Raw genomic sequence first — 19,613 nt, 5'->3', positions numbered from 1 at the left:
TTGTAATGAGAGGCAGCATGATAAAGTGTTTAGAAAGACAACTTTAAAGTCAGGAAGCCCCCTCAAGTTCTAACTCTGGCCCATACTAAATTTGTGTTAGGCTAGTCACTTATATCCCAATGTCCCAGGCAACTCTACAGGTTACAGAGGAGTTAGCCATCTGCATCAGGAGATTCCACACTAATGAAGCCATAGATCCAGATCCTTAACAAAAAACAATATTGTAAGTTTCTGGAGGGCAGGGATGATGTTTTATATTTTCGCTGGTGGCACTGTCATGAAGCCTTGTATATAGGGTGTGCTCTCTACATATTTGTTGATTTTTAAAAATTTGACGATTCAAATGAATAGACTGGTGTACCAAATGGTGTTTCATATTTAAAGTAAAGCTTATGTTTGTAAAATACTGAATATAATTTTTGTTAGCTTAAACTACAAAGTTTAATAGCTAGTTTTCAGTTATGAGATGGTTTCCTTTGGTTTTGAGTTGAATTTTCCCACAAATTCTCATTTCACAACTATGTACTTTGAAGGTATTTACTTTCTAAAAATCATCACATTGCCAACTACCAATAACACTACTCTTAAGATATATAATGGGATTAGATTTGTATTAATAGTAGTAGAAGAAAACTACTGTGGGAATTTATATTATGCTAACCAGAGACCTAAATTCCAAAGTATAAATAGATCCATACCAGAAGCTAACTGCAGAAATTTAGTGTCGCAGGTAAGTTTAATTTTTCTTTTATGTTATTGTTTTAGGTTATGTGTATGACTTTTTTCAACTACCCTTAATAATGGCAAAGTACATTTTTTCCAAGTTTGTTATAGTAAAATTTTGCTTTATACAATACATTTGAAGATTATAATAGCTGTGTTCATTACATAACATTGTTAATATACTTGTTCTACACAGATTGTTGTAGTTTAATGGCTTTCACCTAGTTTGATTTTGAGCCCTCATTTTCATTTGGCTTAACCACATCCATCTATTATAATTTAATTCTGAAGGCTATATATAACTTGGCTTTTATTTATGAAGTGTAATAAATATCATTATGAAGCTTTTCTCTTTTAATCTTGCAAGGAAAAAAATCCATATCTAAAAAAGCAATCACAAAGAAGAGGAAAGCTGTCACAAAGTCACCTACTGTACCAGAGTTTCAGGTAAATGTTATAACTTTGCTTCAAGCTCTCAAAATAGAATTTTTCTTTTTACAGTTGTATCTCATGAAGTCGGTGAACTCCAAGAAATTGTAGCCTATGATTTTTAATAAAATGAGTCTCTAATTTAATAAACGAGTCTCGAATTTTTTCATACCGTTGTAGGCATGTTCAGATGCTCCTGCTAGAATTTCAGATTTTTTGTGTGTTTAATGTGTTTTCAAGTATTAATATTAAAAATCTAAAAATTAAAAAATTAAAATATTTTGTATAGAATAACTTCTCATGTAAATAGTTCCTAATGTAAATACAAATTAAAAGCAAGTGTGCACATGAAACATAATATTCAGAAATGAAGTTGTAATTCAGACAAAAGTTATTTCACATCGTGCCAATGATCTTATCTGTATGTGAACAGTGATAATGTTCTGCCAAAATGACTGGTAAAGAGTTGAATATTTATAATTTCTTAAACTTTTAAGTGGAGCTTTTTGTAACTATTAGTTAAAAGACACTGGGGAGGGGGGCAGCTAGCTGGTACAGTGGATAGAGCACTGGTCCTGGAATCAGGAGGACCTGAGTTCAAATCCAACCTCAGTCACTTACTAGCTGTGTGACCCTGGGCAAGTCACTTAACCCCAATTGCCCTCTCCCCCACCCCCTGCACACACATACACTAAAAGACACCGGCATATTTTATTTCCCATTGTTATTCAGGTAGAATTTTTTTTAACAGAGTGCCAGGGGGTTTTTTTTTTTCAGAATTTTTTTAATGAAATGACCTTGATTATCTCTCATTCTGTAAAAACAGTAGTTACAGGTATGAAGTCTTCTCACTACTCTTATTTGCACTCATTCTACCACTTTGGCATAAAATTTAAGCATAAGACACTATTGTGTTTTATCTCCCATCTTGCCTGTAACTTAAATCCAAGTCACTATGGTAACTAGCAGCCCCTTTTAATAAACACTAGTTCTTTGTTTTCCCAATCTAAACTCAATATATAGTCTTAGTTTAAGATAATATTTTTCAAATTGGGTTGGTTTTAAAGGTAAAATAAAAAAGGTTCATCATGTTAAGATTTGGGGAGAGATATATAAATATAATATGTGTATGTGTACAATATACATCATAAATGGTTTATATTCTTTGTGCTGTGGTCATTATGATTTTGACTTGAAAGTAAAGTGACCAGTTACCAAAGGAGAGTTTATTTGCTTTAAATAGATTAGCAGTTTACTAGGAAACTTAAAAAATTGTTTAGGCATACCATTTCAGTCCCCATGAAGAGATTATTTGCCGTGTAAGTACATAATTTTATTAAGTGGAAAATTGGTGTTAAAGTTTTGATCTTCAAAAATAGTTGGGGAATTATTATTTGAAATCCCCACCACAATATGAAGAAGCAGTGTGGAGGAGAGAGCACTGGATTGGCAATCAAGCGTTCTATTCTCAGTTCTCCTAATAACTGCATGGCGTTAAATCACTTAAATCTCTTTGAGCATCACTTTGCCTAATTTATAAAATGACAACGATTGAATTACATAATCCCTTAAGGATCCTTTGAGCTCCAAAATTCTATGATTTAAAAACAACAACTACAACAACAACCATTAGTGTAAGGAGACTGGGACAGTTTAGGGCTTGTTGGACAGGGAGAAACCTTAGTGGGAGTATTTCAGCCTATTTTGATGAAGCCCTATAGCAGTATTAAAAAGATGACTAAGTAAGGGGAGATGGAACCATCTCAACCCCTTAAACTCCACCCCTACTCCTCCTTTTGCTTCTTCCAGTGAGATGCAATGAGAACAGAACTTTATGACAGTCTCATGGTGAGTGCCTAATGGCAGGTGATTACCAGGGAGTGATTAGTACTAATCTTGGTAATGATCTTCAGGAAGATAAACTCTATGGTGGATTGGCACTTTTGCTTTTTGTCATCAGCCACTCTGACAATATCTTCCTTTGAGATTTTCCTCTCTTGTCAACCCTTGCTTGCTTGTTTCACTCAGAATCTATCACAGGCCTCACCTCTCTGCATTATCTCTCCACCTGAGAGAGAGAGAGAGAGAGAGAATCTTTCTCCCCATCTCACCTAGGCTGGAAATGTAGGGGCAACTCAGGTCCAACCCTACAACTTAGTGATATCAGACTTTTGACCTATGCTCTTTTCCAGTTGGGTCAGTTTGCCTCTCCTTGCACAGCCTGGTGGCACCATATTAATGCCAAACTTAGTACAGACACCTGTCAGCACAACCCACTGCAGCTCAGAACTCCTCAACTGAAGAGACTGACCAGCCTTCACGAGCTCTTTCTAGTAGCACTGATTACAGCCATGCGCCAGCATGCTCCGCTTTCATTCGTAGTAACATAAAACATTAACATGTTAATTGATTCAGGTTAAATAAGTTTTCCCTCTTTTTTACATCATGTTCGAAGTGAAACTTATGATAGCCACTTGGCAGGCAAGTCAAGTGAATTGACCAAAGGACACAAAGAGCACATCAGGAGAGCTGACCCTTGAATGTTTTGAATCAATTCCAGGGACAATCCTCCTAATGCTAGTGTGCCCTATGGGTATATATACATATACATGTATATATGTGTGTGTATATATGTGTGTATTTCACTTAGGGCCCAGTGCTGAGATGAGGCCCTTACAGTGCAGCTGCTCCCTCTCGCCCATCAGATCGGGGTTCCCCATTTCCTCAACCTCTTTGGATGATCGGCACGGCCCACTCTGAAATACACACCAGAATATAGTTCTGGGCAGACAGGGATATAAGAAATTTTGACTCAAGGAGAGCATCACAGGCCTACATAAAGCACATGCAAATATACTTTTTACACAAATGCATTCAACCCTTCTTTTTCATACAGGAACAGTGCTTGTGACCTTAAGAAAGGCCAAATGAACAATGAGACTCTAAAGCGTAACCACGAACCCACCACATGGGGTGTGTTTCATATAAGTGTAATGTGAAGATCAGTTGCTACCTATACTGTGGTCAGAATGTCACAGTTAACTCTACACATCTCCTCATCTTCAGTGAAAAACCACCTGACATCTAGATATGCTGCCTTAGCACTCTGTTTTCTGATTTTCAAGTCTGTTTTTCTTAATGTTTAATGCTTTTTAAAAGAAGAAACTGATTATAAATTGGATTTACTAACAGTAAAAAAACATCATGGAGAATACCATATTTTAATTTTGAAGGTCTGGTCACAAAATAAGTTAATTTTTTAAACAACTTAATATTGAAGATTGTATCTGTGCTTCCAGTACATATAAAATTTCATGTGTTGTATGCTAGACTTTGTGTAGAGGGTCTGATTTGTTCCAGCGATTATTAGAAGAGCTTATCTACAGGTGTTTATTTTGTACAGGGTTTTTTGCAAATGCAAATTTTTATCCATTAATTCTTATAATAATTCTGCAAGATTAACATTTTCCCATTTTTGTTTCTTTTCTTTTCTCCCAGAGAAATTAAGTCATAGTGAGCTTAGTTACACTGAGTATTCTAGAAGTTAGACCTGAAATAAAATTGTTTCACTTGATGATGTTCTGTTTATATGATTGTGCCATTTTAAAAAGTTATGATACACTTCAAAGTGACTGTCTAATTTTTACTTCCAGCAGAATTTTTAATTGAATCTTATTGTCACCTTTTTTTCCTTAAAGTTATTTTAATTTCTCATGTAGTACTTTGGGGGGAAATATATAATTTTATTAATGTGGTAGCCTGTCACTTTTAAGTTTTAATGCTATAGGTATATCTTTATTATTGTAGTTCAAATAATATTCAGCTAACTTCAATGTAAATGTAATAAAAAATTTTGGTAGTTTTTAAGGCAATGTTTTTATTGTTTTATTTGTCTTTTTTATAACTAACTGTAATTTGGCTTATACTAGGATTTTATAAATATGCAAAAGTGAAATTTTTTTTATTCAACAACCTTATTTATAATTTTAATTTTAACAGTATTGGCAAAGTGGAGAATGATACATAGCCCACGTATTCCTACAGACTTGAAATTAGAGAATGTTTAATTCCCTATAGTTCAGTTCCATTTCTGCTGGTAGCCCTATACTGTCGGGACTTACCCATTCTGCTTTTTTCATTTTCCTACTTATTCAGTCAGTCAATCATTTATTTAGCAATGGATGATCAAAAGGAGCATTCTCCAGAGAATGAGTCCTTAGGCCAAGATGCAGTGACTAACAGCTTGGGAGAAGACCCCAGTATGTCATGAAACATTTACTGTGTCCTTGATTTATAATCTGAGCTATTCAAAAGTTTTCTTTTTTATTTAATTGTAAAATTTTTTTCAGGGATTTATTTTTCAGATTTGTAAGTCACATAAGAGAAGAAATTGGAGTTTAAGAATAACAACTGTGCTTTTTGTAGGATTATATTGTCTTCAGTACTGCATATTAAAGTGTCAGAATCTCTTTATCTACTCCATAAGGGAAACTTGTTTTTAAGAAGCATCATTTGTAGCCAAGTTGTATTGAAATGAGCTTGCACGTCCCATATACTAGAAGAGGAGTTTTTAACCTACTAAAAGTTTAGTCACCATCTAACATTTTACTTTTCCTTTCTTATACACACATTACAGCAGTTTTCCTTTAGCAACTATTTATTATCTATTATATGCACAACTTGCTATTTTGAATTATAAGAAACATTTTAGTGCAAGTGCTTAAATGGTCAGACAGTGAATTCAGTCTTCTTCCCTGGACCATCAAAACTTCATGCCAGGTTCTCCGTACTGTATATTTTCAATTCTTACACTTTTGCTCTTTTGTCTGAAAATACATATCTTGTTACTAAATCTGAGCTTCATTGTTACTCTAGGTGTCATTTTCTAATGCACGATGTATTCTAACCTGAAAATTCCTTAAGTTTTAGGTTTGAGATTGTGTATCAGTCCTAAAAATTTGAAATTATGTAGGTTAAATCTATTACAAGCAATCTTCACAATAATAATGTCTTACCTTAATAAAAGACAGTGGGTCCCCTTTTCTCCCTTTCTGGAGTAATAATAATTTTTTTAAATTAAATCTTTTTCTTAAAATATAATGGGCCTTTGGGGAAACATCTTAATTTACTTGCATAAGAATTAAGGAATAGTTTAAGATTATTGTAATGGGGATAGAGGTTATAGAAAGAAAGAATGAACAGCTTCCTTGAGATGAATAGAAAAGTATTAGAAAAAGAATAAGGTTCTATCCAATACCACTTTGTAGTTAACATTGCCACAAGAATGTAGATTGCTCTTCTGCTGTGTTTGATTGCAGTTTGTCATAGAAATAGTCAAATTGTTTTAGTTACAAATAATTTTTTTTACAGTAAATTTGAATGCCTAAGGGAAAAAACTGATGTAAAATACGTTTTCTTCAGAGTGTAACTTCCAAAGGGAAAAAAATCCATTGAATTGCTAATCCTTTTTTTTTTTCTGTATTTTTGATTGCTACCTTCATAAAACTTTTATAGTTGATACCAGTTAGAACTAATATAAAAGTCCATAGCTTTGGGAATAAAAAATTAATTTGGGGATATTAATTAGGACAAATTATTTTACTCATTTGCTGTCATTATGTAAAGGATCTATCAGAAAGCTCCGAAAGGAAATCAGAAAAACAATATACTGTTTAGAGGTACTTTCTCTTCAACTCTACAGTAAGTTGTGTAAAAAGGTCTACTTCTTTCAGTTTGTTGTTTGAATAACTGCCATGTAATATAGGTCTTTATTCTCTAAGCCTTGACTACTGTAACTAGGTCTTGCTAATTTGTGTAGCTACCAAAACAAAAGTTTAACTTGAACAGCTATATATTCATTACAGCATTTATTCACCTACTAAAAGACTGTCTGATGCAATACTTTTTAATGGTGATTCAGAAAACTGAAAACTAGGGCAGGTTTCCAGATCTGTCATTTGAGGCTGAAAACTTGTTAAGAAAGAACCTGGATTGGAAAGCAAACTAACAGGTGGGGATATGCAGAATACAGCCACTAGTATTAAAAATTTAGCTTCCCTAGTTTTAATGAAGTTTATAAATTATAAACCAATAAGAAACTACAAAAAATAATATCTGGGTTTTTGCTTACTTTTTGCTTATTATTATAAAAACTTAATTGTAGATTCAATATATGTTAAGACATCTTTTGTTACCACATTTTAGGTGTTTTATATTACATGTTATCAAGCTATGTTTTTGTGTTTTATTTTAGCTTATTTGCACTAATCTTGATGAACTCAGGGAATTAATCACAAAAATCGAGAATGAACTCAAAGATCTGGAAAACAGTAGGAAAAAATCGGTAGGTGTTGATCCAAACATTCTATCTGTTGTTGTCAGCATTCAAATATTATTCCTGCTGTTTTCTAAAGCCTTTTTATTACTAAAAACAAAACAAGACAGAAAACTTGTTACTCTCTCTAGATTCCATGAAAATTTTATCATGCAAAATAGTTGGAAACATCATTTCTCTTTATTTTTTCTGTAGCATGTTATTTTAATTTTTAATAATAGTTAAAAACATGTCAGATAAAGCCTTGGATATTGCACAATATTCTGGTTGCTTGCTTTGTGACTGAAATTTTCTCTATAGTTTAATACCTGCCTTTCAGGGAGTTGTTTTTTTTGTTTTGGTGTTTTAAAATCATCAAATGCCTTACTGAGAATTGAATTTTTTACTTAAGTGTTACCTGTGTGCCATAAATAATTGTAAATAAATTAAAATGGAAAGATTTATGACCTCCTTTCCCCCATTTTATGCAGATCTTTGTGGTTTTTTGACATGTTATTTTTAAGTCCATCAGCCTTGTCACTTTGTTCTTCCTAAGAATTTTCATCACATGTTGTCAATTTAAAATTAACCCTCAACTTAATTACATTTGAAAGACATGGTTAAAGAATAAAAACTTGGTAAAATTATTTATGTTTATTACTAGTTCTGGTAATACCTCATTATTCAGATTTCCAGCAACCTAAGCCATCTGGAGTACAGCTAGGAACCTGGGAATGAGCAAAAAAAAAAAAAATGCCTGTGCATATTGAGGAAGAGAGTCATATGGAGTCATCCTTGGGTCTTAATCTAAAACTTGTATATTTAGAATTATGTATAGAATAAAATTACTAATTTCCAAATCTTTTTTAAAGAGCAAGTACTGGTCTTTAGCAAGGAAGAACAATTAGTAAGTTGGTTCTATATTTCTTTTCTTGGAGATAATCACTTGTTTTAAGTTGAAGCATTCCTTTTACATTTCATTTCATAAAGTTGATCTGTCAGCACTTTATTCTACTGATACCTATAACCAAGATATGGAATCTTAATGTAGACTTTGTTATCCTCCTAGTAGAACTATGGATAGAATCCTGATTTATGAATTTGCCAACAGCCCTTCCCAGCTATTTCCATGTTTTTTAGACTATGGGGGATTCTTGTTTTATTTCGTACAAAATTTTCATCATGTGATTTTTATATGTAGTTTTTAAGCAGATTTTATGTAAGTAGTTGTTTGTGACCCCCAAACCTACAGGAATGAAATACACAACTGCTCCTAGCTTTATAAGCAACCATCGCTCAGCCTGCACGTCTCTTTGTTTTCATTTTTTTCTTGAATTGTTCACCATTGAATTATATGGCCAAAAGAAAAAGGTACAAATATTGGGAATGCTTTCTGTTGCAGTTTAATCAACTTAATAATAACATCTTCAAAAAACTTTTTAATATATTCTCATTTGATCCTTAAGACAACCCTCTGAAGTTATCTGGAAATATTATCCTTATTTTACAGGTGAGATAATTGAGGCTGAGAATCCTGAGTGAGTGTTCAAATCTCATTAGTAGGAAAGCTAAGCCTCAGTTCTTCTGACTTTTCCCAGTAGGCCATGTTGCATTCCTTCTCCTTAAAGCCCCTTCTAAGATTGTGGTATCATAGACTCATAGAACATTGGAGCTAGCTAGTCCAACCTTCTCGTTTTACAGATGAAATTGAAGGCCAACATGATAATGACTTAAGTAAATACATCTGCTAATTATAGTGTTAAGATTTGTAACCTGTGTCCTCTGATTTCAAAGAGGAGTTATGTTGATATTAATGAAATCAAATTAATACTTTTTTGTTTCGTATTGTTCAATTTATGATTCTTAGGTGACACTTTGAAGGCAGGGGTGGACATTATAGAAGACTAGAAAAGGCCCTGGACTACGAATTAGAAGACATGGGCTCTAGGTTAAGCACTCTCTTAACTAGCAGTTTTTTCTCTTTCAACCCTTAAAAATTTCATAATTCTTTGAATTATTTTCTTTGAGCTATCAAGAGACCACAAAAGAATGTTCAGCCATCTAAAACTCTTAAAATGGATCTCTCTAAATTATTTTTAAACCATAGTACTTGTAGCCAAAATTCCTTAGGAATCTGGCCACTTTTGAAATGAACAAGGGTGTTCTTCAGAGTGATATAGATTGTTGATGTTGAAACTCAAATATCTAAAGTTTCTTACATTTGTTTATAATAAGAGAGCATCATATACCAACAGTTCCTCTTCAGCAGGTGAAATATCTGCTTAAAAGACTCCTTTGGCCATTTTCTAGGGACAGCTGAATATTAGAACAACAAAAATAAGGGAAAATCATTAGAATTTTATAATAGGCTTCGTAAGAGAAATTTTTCTTTTTGTATTTCTACATAATGTTATTTCATATTCAGTGACAGTAGACAAGGAAATACAAATGACTTACATGGAAATTTAATTGAGCAAACCTTGAATATATTTTATTTTTATTCTGTAGCTGCTTTTCTCTTTTGGATGTCTTCATTTGTTTCATTTTCTTTTCTGGTGATCTAGATTGCCCATCGACCCATAAGAAATGGGCATTACTGAAGCTATACTCTAATTCAGGGGCCCTTAACCTGAAGGTCTGTGAAATTGAGTGAGGAAAAAAAAAGTCTTTACTTTCACTGACCTTTTGTTTCATTTGTAATCCTATGTATTTTATTTCATGCATTTCTAAGTATTATTCTGAGAAAGGTTCCATAGGCTTCACCAGACTGCCAAAGACTGCCACCCGAGGACAAAAAAAATTTTTTTGATAAGAACTTCTGCTCTAATTCATGGAAAAATGATTGAAATGACTGAAGAAAGGGGTTTTTTACAAAACAATGCCAGTAATTTTGTGAAACTATCTTCACATGGATAGACAAGCTTCACCATTATCAACTGAGCCTATATTGTAGAAGGAATAGACAGTGGAGTGCTTTCTTTAATCTTTTTAAAGTTACTTAGGGAAAAGTTATCTCATGGTATAGCTAATTTTCTATATGCCTTTTGGAGACAATCATCTATATGCTTTCTAGGTATATATTTCTAGGGTGCTGTGTTTGTCTGAAATTACACTTTGGGAAAATTCTGGCTAGAGGTAAGTTACATTTTCCTCTATAATCAGAAGTTCTCTAGTGTGTTCAGAGTAGTAAAGACTGACCAAGCATTAAACATTATTTAATAATCACTCTACTGTACTCTCTCAGTTAGACCACATCTAGAACATTGTATTCTCTTATGGGTACCACATTAGCCAAAGCTTAAAAAATGTGTTTGCTCTAGAAGGGTTAGGTTGTAATCAGGCGAAAAAAACCCTGGACCAGCAATTGGGAAACTGTCTATATGACCTTGGATTAATTACTTTTCTCTGGCCTCAGTTTCTTCATCTATAAAATGAGAGGCACTGTACTAGGTGATTTCCAGGGTCTTTTCTAGCACTGATATTCAGTGTATAGAGCATTTAATAAAATCACCTTTCAGTTTCACATGCCTGATTATCTACATTGTGGATTGTTGCTTCAACATAAATAAAAGCTTCTTAACGATTAAAGGTTGTCCAAAACTGTAGTCTGAAGAGTCAATGAGAACTCTCTTTATAGAGATTTTCAAGTAGAGTGTGGTTGGCCACTTGTCACATGTGGTGGAGTGAATTCTTACTCAAGGTGGGGTTGGATTAAGTCCAGCTCTGAGATTCCGTCATTTTACTCTTCCTTCATGCCCCAGAGTCCTTACTGTGAATCTCATTTATTATGCTCTAACAGTATCTTCTCAGGGACTATCAAAATATGTGGGTTCCTTTGCCCTATAAATGACTGTACACTGCTGTGCATGTTTCATGCTTATGCTTATCTTTTATGGTTCTTTGTCTAATTTGCTGTCAGTAAATTAGCATCTATTAGTATCTTCTAGTCTTTCTCTAATTTCCTTTATGCATTGTACTATGGGCTAGGAAACTCTTATAAAATAAATAAATGAAAGCCTGAGGGACTTTTACTGTGAATCAAGTTCTTGACCACAGCTTGGTGCAATGAACTAAAATGTATTTTAATTTTAACTGTCTAATATTGGAAGATTGTTCAAGGTGTACTTAAAGAAAGAATCTTAAATTTTAGAGAATCTCTTAGAGCAGGAGGTTATTAACCTTTTTGGTGTCATGGACTCATTTAAGCAGTCTGATGAAGCTTATGGATTCCTTCTCAGAATAATGTTTTTAAATGCATAAAATAAAATATAGAAGATTACAGAGAAAACTAATTATATTTAAGTACAGTTATCAAAATATTTTTTAAAACTAGCTCATGGATCCCTACTTAAGAGCCCCTGATCTAGGGGAACTTCAAAGTCATGTACCTAATTAGTGGTACAGCTAGGATTCCCAGATTACCTTATTCCCGGTTTAGCACATAGTTGTACCATGTTGCCTTTTGAGTGAAGCAAGCATGATATTTTAGTGTGTCTTAATTTTTTTCTATATAGCATTATAGTTCAAATTTTCAACATGATTCTGTTTTTCACTGGAATAAAAGGAGAAGATTAGGACTCTGTGAAAATGTTAATAGTGAAAAAGCAGTAGCATCATGCAAATACATATGTTTTGGAGTTTATGTAACTAATAGAATGAGAACCTGTTGGTATAGTGAAACTGAAGTAACAAAATTAAGATTATTTTCTGATACATTCGTATTTTATGGTGTTTATCCATAGTAGTAGTAACAGTAATAATAATAAAAACTAGCATATGTGGGTGGGTGGGTGTGTATAAACTTGTTGAAGTTTGTGAAGAACTTAACAGCATATCATTTTATCCTCACAACAATGTTTGGGGTTGTTATTATCCCCATTTTACTGATGAAGAAATTGAGGCAAATGGAGGTTAAGTCACTTGTAAAGAGTCACACAACTAGTATCAGAGGTCACATTTGAACTTCTGTCTCCAGGTCCAGCTATCTGTCCATTGTGCCACCTTGCCGATCAGTCTTGCTTAGAATAAGACCTAGATTTCTTACTCCCAGACTTTTGGAAGTACCTTTGTTCTCCACCTAAGTTAAGCTAAAGTAGAGCAAATACAGACGGCAGCATCAAGGCCAGAGTCAGGGCTAAGAGCCATTTTCTGTCATCATGTGATGAATAGGACATAGGGCAATCAGTGGTTCCTTTCCCATTTCCTAAACATAAGGGTATGTATAACCTTCTATTTGCTTAAAGCTGTTTAAGTTTTCTTCTCATTTCTTGATTCTTCTTAGACGCTTTTTATTCTATATGAGAAAAATAAAGCTACTGTGACAGAGCTACAGTTTGTTGTACTCTTTCCTTTGAACAATACTGCTTATTTCTGCTTGCCAACTCCCTCTTGTGGGAGAAAATAAAATTGGGTATGGTAGAAAAGGTTGAATGCAAATCAGTCAAACTATATACCAAAGTCCCTTTATGTAAGTGTTTTATTATGTTTGTAAATTATATATTTTAGGGGAAAACTTTTAACAGGTCCCAAAAAATCAGACAGATTGGCCTTTTCTTTGGAGAATTGTGAGTGAGCCTAATCTCCATCCTTGATTTTATAAGTTAAATTAAAATACCTGAAGTCAGCCTCAGAGCTTTCTCTTCCCACTTTACTCATTATGATTTAAGGCCTCTTATAAATGTTTTCCCTGTCTACTTTTTAATAGGCATGTTGTAGAAGTTTTCTGGTCTGAAGAAGGGATTGGGGACTGGAGCAGGATTATAGAACTAGACCCATGATTTCATTGGTGTAAAGAACTATTGGTAAAGAAACTCCCTTAACCAATAGCAGGTCAGTACCTGCTCTTCAACTTAAAGTGTTAGAAGGTTGCCTACAGCACTAGGCATTAAGTGACTTGCCCACTTAACCATATGTATCGTGGGTGTTACTTGAATTCAGGACTCCTTGACTGAGTCTGCCTTTCTCGAGGTTACAAGGATCAGACAATTATATATGGGTAATACTTTGGAAATAAAGGTGCCATATAAGTATATTGTGGTATTAGGTCTGTTTTCTTCGTTCATATTTATTAATGAACAGAGCAATAGCTCACATTTATGTAGCACTTTACGTAACACTTTCCTCACAACAGCTCCTTGAGTGTTAGGATTCCCATATTATAGATAAAGAAACTAAGGCTAAGGAAAGTTGTGAGTTGCCTTCTATTATGTAGTTAGTAACTAAGCCAGGGTTTGAAACCAGATGACTTCTGCTTTCTGATTACAGATGTATTTTCTATTTTACCATACTTGTACATCACTTTAGTTGCAAAAATTAGAGTTATTAATAAATAATACACATACACATCAAAACTATGTAGTGTTTGGTGAAATTAAAGATAAATAAGTATGGTAGAATCCTGTTATGAAATGCCTCACTTTTGATGTTTATATATTTTGATTGGTAGATGATGTATTAATCTCTTAAAAGTTGTTCATTTTATTCAGATGTTGTCAAAGTAACTTGTTAAAAATATATCACTATATGTGATTTTAAAAAATTAACCTTGGAGGTGGTCAAACGTCCTAGTGCATAATGGGAATTCTTTGATGAAACCACTAAAGGTCCATTTAAACAGAAGGCTCCTTACCTTTACCACTGGTCAAGCAGTCACAGGATTAAAAGGAATTCTATTGATTAGATGGCTGCCCTGAGGCAGCAGCTATATCTTACCTGCATATTGAGTTTAAAAACACACACACACACACACACACACACACTTATTTACTAGGCATTTGGAATCTAAAAAATAGATTTTAGTCAAGTATAAACAATCTTAGGTTACAAATTATGTGTTGGCTTTTTAAAGTCCTTGTGCACTTCGACTTTTTGATAGCTTGTTGGTATGACAGAAACAATCTATAGAGAGCATTTAAAACAAAGTTTAGGACAATTACGCCATGGCATATGATGTTTTCTTATTTCAGATCCTGTGACAAATGAAAAAATGGCTATCGTAGACACGAAGGTAAACTCTGTGTTTGTTGCAGACACATTCAATGTCCTTACTGGTTGTGAAAAGAAAATTCAATTTGTCTTTAAATACCACACATGGATTGTTTCTCACATACCTACAGCCTATACTATTAAAAGTCAACAATTTTTTTTAGCTATAGAAGAACTTAAAGAATACATGCTGACAGATAGGCAAATTACAAATGCTCAGCTTCGTCTCAGAATCTGAACTGGTGCGACCACATGCATATCTCACTATCTAGATTAAGCCTACCATTGCTATGCCCATATCAACTTAAATTTTTAAGAATTAACTATAGAAATAAAATTTGTTTTGTAGCAGTTTTTAAATGTGATATCTGTTTGGCAAAATTGGAGTTCTTGATTGAATTTTACATGTTTTGGAAATTTTATTTTCTCTGTGTGTGTGTGTTCATGTTCTAGAGTCTTTGAAAATGATTGTGCTTTCTGAATGATTGTTCACCTAGTCCTGATTTTTGCTGGCTTTAAGATTTGATTCCTGCCTAATTCCAGGCCAAAACTCTTCTTCCCATTGTTTCGTAATCTGAGGTGGTTGATCATTTTCATGATTCTATGCCTAGAAAATCCTTAAGTCTCATTTGGGCCTTCACTGTTTATGACAGCTTCTAAAATTGGCTTCTCCGCCAGCTATCTCTTGGTTCACTTAGTCCTTTTAACCATGTTTTATCTTCTTGCTATACTGGTTCCAGTCTTACACCCATACCTTGTCCTCCTCGCACCATTATTCTTACCCTGTCAGTCAACTTCTGGCTTACCACAAAAACCACACACAATCTATAATGTCGTTTATAGTGTGTTTATATTTATACATATGTGTGTGTGTATACAGGCACATATACATATACACAAATGTATATTTGAGGTGGGAATTTGCTTATCACAAATTCATATGGATAAAGAGCATAAAACTAGTTTTATAAATCAGAGGACTATGTATAATTATATCTGTCAGTGAATTCATAAAAATATGAATTTTATTTGTTTACCAACAGGAATTGACTTATCCTATACTAAAGAAAATTGTATATATATGTATATATATATGTATATGTATACATATATATATACACATACACACACACATATATACATATATATAAATATACAGAGAAAGTAAGGAGAAAACGGTTCACATTTATATAGTGCTTTGAGATTTATAGAACACTGCATAATAAGCTGGGAGGGTTGGTAGTTTAAGAAGGCAATTGTAATTATGTTCTTAAAAATATAATAATAGACAAATTGGAATATTTACAAGTTGGGACACGTTAGCAAGTGGTTTATATTTATTTGAAGTAAATAAGTATGCAAGTATACCCCATGTAACATTTCCCCGAACCAGCATCCTATCACAGTAACATTGGAAAGTTATAGCCAACTACCATAACCGTTTTGTAATGCCATCATGCTGATTTGTCCAAGACCAGGTAGGCTTGGCTCTGCTTTGGCTCCCCTGCCTTCTACCCAACTGTCTCATTTCAGTACCTGCCTCTGACTCTCATCACTAGGCTTTACAAGCACAATGTGATTCGCAAATGGCTCCAGCTTTACTTCACTCAACTGTTCGTTTGGAACTCCCTGCCCTAGGATTTCATTTTGCCCAACTTATTTTCATGGAATCTGTTAGCAGTGTTTGATGAAGTATGCCAGTACTTCACAAAGTTTATCTGTTAACTGAAAACTACTTACCCCTAAATACCCCATAAATACAAATGGTTAAATATTATAGTTAACTGTGGATTATCCAAGGATGAGCTATTCCTATTTACCTACAATATATCTTGCTGGCAAGTACTTTGTGACTTTGGTTTTTTATTGACTTCTCTTAGGGGTTTCTTTTTACTCTCATTTGGTATGTAGCCTCTAACAGCAGGAATGTTCTTTGAAAACGGAAAACTTGATTACCCCTTGCAGCCTGGGGAAGGCTTAATCGAACTGGAAAGATTGGGAACTTTTGTATCTTGTGTCATTCAGAGAGATCATGTCCATTACTAAAATGTAGTAGTTATCCAGGGGAGAGTAGGCAATATGATGGTTTATCTGCTAAACATTTGTGAATTTCTGTGATATCAGACTTTTCCATGTTCGAACATAAGTAAGATATCAAACTCAAATGTTTTCAAAGATAATTTTTATAAATCTTCAGTTTTGTAGTTTTGTCTAATTGTGCCTTTGCTACTGTCTATCAACAGAAGTAAAATTTTGTAACCTCTTTAATGTGGTTCATTTGACAAAGAAAGAGGTAGTTGAATTTTACAGTTGCCTGAAAGTATCTTCAGTTTCTCTCATGGATTTAAAATTTGCTTAGATCTCAGAATAATCTTACGAATTCCAGAACTCCATAGAACATTAAATGTTGACAAAATTTTCCTATCATTTCATTAGTGTGTAATTGTTTGCTCACTCCCAGGAAAGACCCATATAATAAATTTAAATAACAGAAAATTGTGTCTATTGTGTATAGCAGTTCATTCTCAAACATTTTGTACAGAAACACTTTGTTTATTTGGAGTTCATTTATCTGGTAACCTCATCTATTAGAAGTTAGTGTAAGAACCCTCCAGAATTTTGCCTCAGAACAGCCAAAATTGATATGTATGCAACATAAAAACTAAGGAACTTTACTCAGAGCCTGTCCATTGTTTTGCATAGTCTAACAAACCTGGGTATTTGATTTTCTAGTTCATAGTACTTACAAGTAACAAATTAGATGGGGAGGCAACAGAGGACCCTCTAGGAAATTGAGGTACTGCTATAGACAGGCATATTTCCAGCCACAAGAAATGACACAAAATAGCATGATAGTGTGAGGTAGAAGAATGCACTTCAGGAAGTAGAGAAATGTGTAATACATTTGAGAAAGATTTACATTAAAATTTTCTAAAATATAAAGCTCTGTAATAGGGTGGTAAGCATTAGTTATCTAGAAAATTCACTTATGTGAAATGTCATATTTGCCAACATGACAAAGTAATGATTCATTGCTATAGTACAAGTTTGACTCAGAGTTGCTTTAAGATATCTGCTTATCATTGTATATGTTCATCCTTTAGGATGAAATGAAAACATCGAGCTATTAATTAGTTGTCAGTGTGTCTTTATCTTAATATGTCAAGATTATGCTTTATTTTGCACTAAGCTAGCCACACACTCTGTCATTCTTAATGAAACAGATAACTGAGGACAAGGATGCAGTCTTTGGCCATATTTTTTTCTGTTTACAAAAACTGTTGCAAGTCAACTGCCAGTGTTTTTTGTATTGTAGGAAGCCTCTTTAAGAATGTGATGGAGCTGTTGAGTTCCTCCCTGGACTTCCAGTGTGACGATTAGCCCAGACTGACCATGCTTCACTCCCTGCCTAGCTGTGCTTCAGTCACTCCAGACCTTGTCACTATGTCCCTCCACAAGTACCTTCTTCCTTCCCCTTTTAGCTCCCTTTTATGTGTTTTCTCTCCCCATTAGAATATAAACTCCTTGAGATCAGGGCTTTGCGCTTGTATGTGTGTCACCAGCACTTAGCACAGTGCCTGGTTGTCTCATTTGATCAATGGAAATAATACTAAAGAGGATTTGCTACCTTCTATTTTGCCACCGCAGCCTAAGAATTACAGGGCTTTTTAACCTGACTTGAAATTAAAATCTCATATATGTATTGACTTCTACTATTAGATTTGAGCTCTAGTGATAGAAAAATGGTTTTCTTTTGTATTTATATCCCTAGTATTTAGCAAGTCATTTGCACATAGTAAGTACTTAATGAATAGGTAGTCATTCCAAAGGGAAAAAGTAGAATGCAATGGAACAAAATGTTTTCCTTACCTAATAGCCTATTTTAAATGAAAATTGAAATTGAGTATAAATTTAAGTAGTCTATAACTGAGCCATTTAACAGTTAAAGTTCTTCAAGGGGCTTTATGTACATGTAGAAGCTTAGTACATCAATGCAATGTGTTGGTAAGAACTAGCTAATTTTAAGTAGATCCTATCCTTTTCATTCATGTAAAGGAGTGATTTCACCATATAACCAAACTAATGCACTTTTAAGAGAGAAGAATGTAGTACTAAGTTCATGACTTAGATATCCCTTACCAAAAGGAAAACATAATAATATATGCTGAGCATTTTACTCAAAATTAAAGAAAATGGTGTACAATGTTGAATAATACTGTTTTGTTCATCTAGTGCTACTAAGGTAAAATAAAATAGCCAAGTTTAATTGGATTTACCATGCTATTTAAATTACTGTTGTATTTGTTGTGTTTTTTCATACAGTTTGATGGTATACTATTTTAGGTTGTTTTTCAACAGCTGAATTCTCAAAATTTTCTTTGTGTTTAAAAAATGGTCATTTTAATGTAATGATTAATTTGGCCTTGTTAAAAGTTTTATATGCTGCATTTGGAAGGCAAAATGCTTAGGAGCCAACCCTATGACAAGAATATTTTTCTTAGACAATCCAAACTAATTTTTCATATTTCTTTTCTTAACTGGTATGTTTTTAAATCCCAAATATTTACAAAATAGAAAACAAATGACGATGAGAGAGGCAGCATTGTCACACTGGATTGAGAACTGCCATTAGTGTCAGAAGACCTGAGTTAAAATACCACCTCCGAAGCCCCTTGGTCTGGTAATCCCAGTCATATCATTCTTGGGGCGCAAACAACTCTGAGATTATAAATTGTACAGATGCTTCTGATCTGCATTACTAGTGACTATTCCCTTTTTGAAAATTCAGTTTGCCTATGAAATCATAAGTTTGACCAAAAAGAAATGGTGATCGATCATTGATCTTATGTAAGAAAATGAACTTAAAGTTTTATAGATTTGTGCTTCTTTAAACTTTTTTCTTCCATCCTTTTTTCTTCATATGAATATTGATAACTGATTTATTTGGAAATCACATTGCAGGACTAATCTGTATAAGTCACTGACTGGCACATGGATACAGATGACCTGCATCTAAGTTTAACAAAAATACAAAGCTTTTAGTTTGTGTGCAGAATGCATCCATACTGATGAGACATTTAATACATCCTGAACTTATTTGTTTTCCTCTTTTTCTTTCTTTTAGGTGTCCAATGTCCCCAGCATCAGTAGATTGCCAACTCCC

General features: G+C 33.7%; 1 protein-coding gene across 1 annotated transcript in view; it reads left to right on the top strand.

Annotated features, from left to right (window-relative positions):
- KIAA2026 (KIAA2026 ortholog) overlaps nt 1-19,613 on the top strand; it is an 84,760-nt gene that overhangs the window by 49,017 nt on the left and 16,130 nt on the right. Inside the window, exons 4-5 of the mRNA XM_036737989.1 lie at nt 1,091-1,170; nt 7,406-7,495. Of these exons, the coding sequence (XP_036593884.1) occupies nt 1,091-1,170; nt 7,406-7,495 (170 nt within the window). The remainder of the gene's footprint in view (nt 1-1,090; nt 1,171-7,405; nt 7,496-19,613) is intronic.

This window comes from Trichosurus vulpecula, chromosome 9, assembly GCF_011100635.1.
Source record: "Trichosurus vulpecula isolate mTriVul1 chromosome 9, mTriVul1.pri, whole genome shotgun sequence".
Classification (NCBI taxonomy): Eukaryota; Metazoa; Chordata; class Mammalia; order Diprotodontia; family Phalangeridae; genus Trichosurus; species Trichosurus vulpecula.
This window is presented reverse-complemented; position numbering and strand designations above follow the sequence as displayed.